This window comes from Habropoda laboriosa, unplaced genomic scaffold, assembly GCF_001263275.1.
Source record: "Habropoda laboriosa isolate 0110345459 unplaced genomic scaffold, ASM126327v1 scaffold816, whole genome shotgun sequence".
In the NCBI taxonomy this organism is placed as follows: domain Eukaryota; kingdom Metazoa; phylum Arthropoda; class Insecta; order Hymenoptera; family Apidae; genus Habropoda; species Habropoda laboriosa.
The window spans coordinates 640,354-646,624 of record NW_017101002.1 but is presented as its reverse complement, the minus strand read 5'-3'; the positions used below and the strand labels follow the sequence as shown (position 1 = coordinate 646,624).

The 6,271-nt window shown below is 41.7% G+C and overlaps 1 protein-coding gene across 1 annotated transcript; it reads left to right on the top strand.

Annotated features, from left to right (window-relative positions):
* The first annotated feature begins 3,852 nt into the window (after positions 1–3,852).
* Positions 3,853–5,134, top strand: LOC108577845 (RNA-binding protein squid-like). Its single transcript, XM_017941057.1, has 2 exons — positions 3,853–4,461; positions 4,569–5,134. Exons 1-2 carry the CDS (start codon positions 4,084–4,086, stop codon positions 5,073–5,075), a joined length of 885 nt encoding a protein of 294 aa, XP_017796546.1. The 5' UTR covers positions 3,853–4,083; the 3' UTR covers positions 5,076–5,134.
* The last annotated feature ends 1,137 nt before the right edge of the window (positions 5,135–6,271 follow it).

The following is a 6,271-nucleotide window of genomic DNA, read 5'->3' as shown; positions in this document are numbered from 1 at the left end:
GTATATCCTTTCTCCACCTTTTGGTCCCCTTCGTTCCGAAACACCGCTTTCCTTTTCACCTCTTCCGTGATTTGCCCGTGTTTCGCCCCCAGCACTACTGTACCGCTACCCGAAATCACCACACGAACAGCAAGTAGCACCACTACCAGGAACCGCGCGGCACGCACACGTATCTACCAGTGACCGAGGCATCGGCTACCACAGCTAACGGATTCCCACCACTCCTTCTTCTCGCCTTGTGTTTAAACTTATAAATAGATATCTGGGTGCGTTCGATTATATTTATATGTACGCGGATATATCTATATACATATGTGTAATATACGAGTTACGAGTTTCTACACCCTCACAGTTCCACGAACGCAGAATCGTGCGAGCGTGTACTCGTTCGCGAGCTGCGCGTATTATTCATGATGCACCTAGTTACGCGCTCACTCGCTCGCTAACCCCTCCGACCCCCTTCTCGCCCTTCTCTCTCTCTCCTCTCTCTCTCTACATATATATACACACACACACACACACACACTTATATATACAATCGTGTGGATACGTGTGTGCGCGCGTGTATCCCTCTCCTCCTCCTTCACCTCCACCACCCCCTCACTAAACACCGATCCCGAAGAGCTTTCTCTAGCCCTCGTCGATCGCGGTCACGACACACACCGATCGGTTTTGGATCCACCGAGTCTGGCGAAAGGAAACCAACGATCATCATCCCTTGCTCATCGATCGAGGCAGCCTCGAGGAAGAGGAAAATCGTGGTAAAATCAGTTCCACCGACTCCTTCCACTCGACACCACTCGAGAGCTTCCTTTCAATCTTCCGTGGCTACACGAGAGTGGGTAAGACAACTAGGAGCAAAAGAGGCGTCGTCTACATCGACGACAAATCAATCGACTACCTTACCTTCTCGCTGCGTGCCACTCTTCTCTCATACTACGGTTATCGTCCAGCCCTCGCACCCTCGCGAATCTTCCTCACGATGGTCTCTCTCTTTTCCAACGAACCAACGATTCTCAGTGGTTGGTGTCGCGGCGCAAACGATACTCCAGGACCGAATCTCTCTTCTCTTCCGGGTCTCTGTTTCTTTTCTCCTCCCTCTCTATCTCTCTCTCTCTCTCCCTCCCTCCTTCTACCTCTCCCTCTCTCTCTCTCTCTCTCCCTCGGGATTTGCTCGTTCTTTTCCCTAATTTGCCTATTTCCCTTCTTCGCCTACTTCTCTCTCTCTTGCTCGCACTCGCGAAACGTAGGTTTTTCAGTAGGTACACAAACGTTAGTCGAACCCTGCCGTTCCAATCCGGCGTAACGCGTAGCCGTGGCCCATCTACACGCACACTTCCTTTTTGTCACGATCCTTCGACTAACCGGGAGCGCTCGGGCGTCGATCCTCACCACGGAAACTCCACGAAATTCCACTGAAAGTTATACCAAAGCTTCCCTCTTTTACCACTGGAGAAAAATGCCCGAGATTCGCTCCAACGACTTTGAAAATCCGCTCGAAGAAACTATTACGGTAACAACGACGACGACGACGACGACGGCGGCGACGGCGACGGCGACGGCGACGATGATAACGACGGCGACGGCGACGGCGACGACGAAGACGGCGACGACGACGACGACGGCAACGAAAACGACAACGACAACGACCACGACCACGGCAGCGATAGCGACAGCACACGACACGTTCGACTCGACGATATGCTGCCGGTTCGACGCCAGCGACGCCTAGCGTCGCGACGCCCCATCCCCCTGCCACGAGTAGGGCTACGTCGAACCCGACGCGCCGCGCCACGCCACGTTCCTCCGCCGCCGCCGCTTTTCCGCCACCAAGATCGAGCGAGATCCATCGGAGAAGAAACGAGGAGAAAAGAAGGAAAATGTAGTTTTGCTCGTCGAGAAGGGTTCACCTAACCTCTTACGTACACTTTCCCGCTATATTTTCTATCCGCAAAAAGAAAAATCATCACGAAACTATTCGCCGAAAGAAAGAAAGAAAGGAATCGTTTGCTTATCGAAAAGCGTAATATGTAGGAAAGAAGATGCTTAAATACGAGTATTTAAACATAAGTGGCGTTACTTGTAGTGCCGCAACATCATCCAAGGGGTGCATATATAACTTTTCACTTGCACGTAACTCGTATATACATATCTCTATATACACGTGTGTACAGACGTGAAATAAATCGTACACTTTGTATTGCGTGAGGCACGTGGCTATTTATACAACTGATTACGGGCAAGATTGTTGCTATTTTAACAACATATGACAAAGCATCGATGCATCTTGCTAGAGGTACCGAAGGTAAAACCAAAAAGAAAATTGTCCAATGATTATAATAAAAGCAGTAACGATACTCTGTGATATTTTAAAATTGAAATAAAACTGAAAAAACGTTTCTTCGAAGAATACCAAAGGGTAATGATGCATTTTTTTTTTTTTGCATTATTCGTTTCTTGTAAAACAGAAACGTCACGTGAACGGAGAAAGTCGAGATTTTTTTAACTAACGAACCGATAGTTGATTCAACTGGAAAAATCAAGGCCGTTGAAGAAACGAAAATTTGACAAAGCCGCTTTCTCAGCTGCTAAATCTAGTGGCGCCATCGAGTGAGTTTATTAGCACTCACTGTTCCCATCGAAGCTGCGATAAAACAGCACGAGAAAATGTAGCTTTCCGTTCAACGTGCTTGGGAAAAAGTTAACCGACCTATTGGATTTTCCAATTATTTGCCAATTTTCTGCAACTTATCTCGCGCTACGCGCTCTTTCTATGGAAATTTTTCTACCTTTTTTTTCCCATAGGTACCAATAAGTGCGCTCTATAATTAACAACGCGTCAGTCTACCCGTAGAACCTTATTCTATTCTTAAACTGTTCGACCGAAGAAAAGATAAGCCGGGGTTGCCGAGGGCCTGTGTTTTATTTATACAACCTTCTCTGTCTGACTATATTTATATATGTACTGAGAAAGCAACGACTTTAAACAGTGCGCAAATAAGTGAGAACACCACGTGTTCCCGAATTTTTAAGCAAAAATTATAAATAAAGGTCATTTTTCAGCGCTCGCCATTAAAAATGTTCGATTAGATAATCGAAGTCGAAATCGGTTCGAGCACTTAATACGCGACTACTTTCGGTTTCATTTATTAATTAATTACAAACTCCTGATACACGTACAAATTCAATTCGGAATATTTATCAATTGTTGCATCACCTTTCTCTGTAGAAGGAAAAGATCGAGTAAAATGCATATCAAATTTGATCGAAATGTGTGCGTTACTATTACAGTGATTCCGATTTTCCAGCTTTGAGCATACGTTACATGGTTTCACCTGTGTACATCAATTATGTATATTCCGATCATTTGCAGATATAAAATAACAGCGGTATCCTGTAAAAGTGTGAAACTATACTTTTCACTTTGACAACAAAAATCTTAACCTAACCTGAATCGATCTTTATACGAGAAACAAGGAAAAAGGTTATTAACGCACGGAAAACGTTACAACCGAACTTTTATAATACCAATTACGAATATACGATTCTCGATGAATAAAGCTTCCGACCTCACAGTTAGGAACAAAGGTATTCGTGCATTGTTCGATTCAGCAATGTTCAAGGACTTTCAATAACCCTCGATTATGTGAATATGAAAACATTGTAAAAATAGGTTATTAATTTAAGGAGCAAACGAGCACACCAACGTATTAATTTTCCATCTTGTTGGAAAATTGATTAAAGTTAGTAGTGAAACGATCACCGGAAATAAACTGGAATTTCCGGCGTTGTCTCTTGGATCTATCGTTGTGATTGGAGAGATGAATTGCGTCTCAGTAGAAAGAACGAATAGCGTCATGTTAATACAGGCTTAGAGGGAATCGGAAACTGTTGCTGACTCTCTTTCTTTCGGTCGTAAGCCGGCACCGGTTCACCATAAGAACCGACTGTGACGCGTGCCAACTGTTCCGAAATTATTCTGGTGCGCAATACACCGTTCCTTTTACTCATCTCGTCGGTTCGACCAGCCCACTTTGTATTTTCTGACGTGGTTTTAACGTGGTAAGCTGTAAACGGTACGCGATGGCGGCGGTTGACTGTTACCAGAATCAAGCCCAGACCGAGGGAACCGGCCAACAGACACAAACTCAACAACAGCAGTCCCAACAGCAACAACATCAGTCACAATCACAGCAGCAACAGCCGCAACAGCAACAAGCCACCGCTGGAATTCCAGGCAAGGATGACGAACGCAAACTCTTCGTCGGTGGTCTATCGCGTAATACTACCGACAAAGAATTACGGGATCACTTTGGTAAATTTGGAGAAATCGAAAGTATCTCTGTTAAAATTGATCCCTACACCGGTATTTCCCGGGGATTTGCGTTCATGGTTTTTACCAATCCTAAAACGATCGACAAACTTCTGGCTTCGGGCGAACATTACATCAATAAGCGAAAGGTTGGTAATATTTACTAATTAAACCCTTCAATTTATACCTTCGCACTACTTATTTTCATTTATCCTACCTCTTTTTCTTCAATCCCATATCTTTTGTTTTGATGCAGGTGGATCCCAAGCGGGTGAGTAAAAAGCCCCAGTATGGCAAAATTTTTGTCGGTGGCCTTACCGCTGAAATTACCGATGATGATATCAAATCCTACTTTGGCCAATACGGCACCATCGTTGAATTGCAAGCGCCGTTTGATAAAGTAAAAAACCAGAGAAAAGGATTTTGCTTCATAACGTTCGACTCCAAGGAAGTTGTATACAAATTACTCAAAACACCCAAACAAACGATAAATGGGAAAGAAGTGGATGTGAAGAAAGTCAAAGTTAATCCAGACCCAAGGAATCAAGGATTTTGGGGCCCAGGCTATGGTTACGGCTACGGCGGAGGCTATGGTTACATTCCTGATTACTGTAACGGTTATCAAGGGGGATATGACGATATGTATGCAAACTATGATTATGCTGCTTACGATGGGTATGACAACATGGGATACGGGGCTCAAGGTAAGCCACGAGGAAATGGTCAGGGACCACGTCAATTTCAGAGACATCAGCCGTATTAAAAATGGGTTTATGAATCCTACATACTCAAAACATGGTGATAATGCAAGAATATAGCAAGGAGTAGACCAACTTTGTCTGGATACAGTCTGAGACTGAGATAGGGAAATTTGGGATAAAAGAGCTTATAGAGTCGTTAAAGGACTCGATTGAAAGCCCCAAAACTCTCTGATCTTTGTATGTCAAGTCTGTAAAATACTAGATAGTTCTATGTACATTTACTAAAAAGGAAATGAATTTTTCATTAATTTGCAATTGGTGTGTAATTTAATGAGTTGGAAAAATCATGTCTGTTTCTATCTATGCACACTTTGTCATTTATTACGTAAAACAGGCTATGAACGAAACTACTAAGATAGATATTCAAGTATTTTTATTGAAATTCAATGCTTTATATGCAAAACTGCTTGTCCTTCATAGAAACCATATATAAGGTAACAAATTAAAATGATTGATTTACTCCTATTTTCTTGTTATTCATGATTCATAATACTAACATGTATATCTTATAATTTAATACTCTAATTATTCTTTAGCATCTTAAGTTGCATTACTAAAGTATTGTTTATTATATGCTTGGTGTTAATCTTATTACTAGAAACGCAACGCTGTGTCGTTTATAATAGGACGTTACGTCGATAAACAGTTTCGGTTCAGAAAGCACTTGTCAGTTAGAAATAATCGATAGACATAAAACAAATTACCATTCATGGACCAATGGTTCGTACTCCTAATTAAACGTACTTCTTCCTCATAAATTTATAATCTATACGTATTATCTATTATCATCTATTTGTTTATACACTAAAGTAAGTCCTGTAACTTATATGAATCATAAGGTATCGTAAGAGGCATACGTATCTTCGTATGTTATATGTATATACGTGTACACATACATAATGATGTACACGTGTGCGAATTAGTATATAATAAAGTAGGAATTAAGAGAAAGATAAAAATATTTCAAAATGAATATAATTAAAATATGAACGTCCTGGGTAGATATGCGAAGAGTGCGCGAGTGGTAGAAGATGGTTACAAAATATTCTAAAATGATATTTGGAATTACATAAGAGGAGCAATAAGTATGCTGTAATTTGCACAAAATTTCGTAACGATTTTAATCATTTCTTATTGTTACATCTTTTACTTTTTTTTTCCTTTTTCTTCTTCTTTTTTTTTTTTTTTTTTTTTTTTG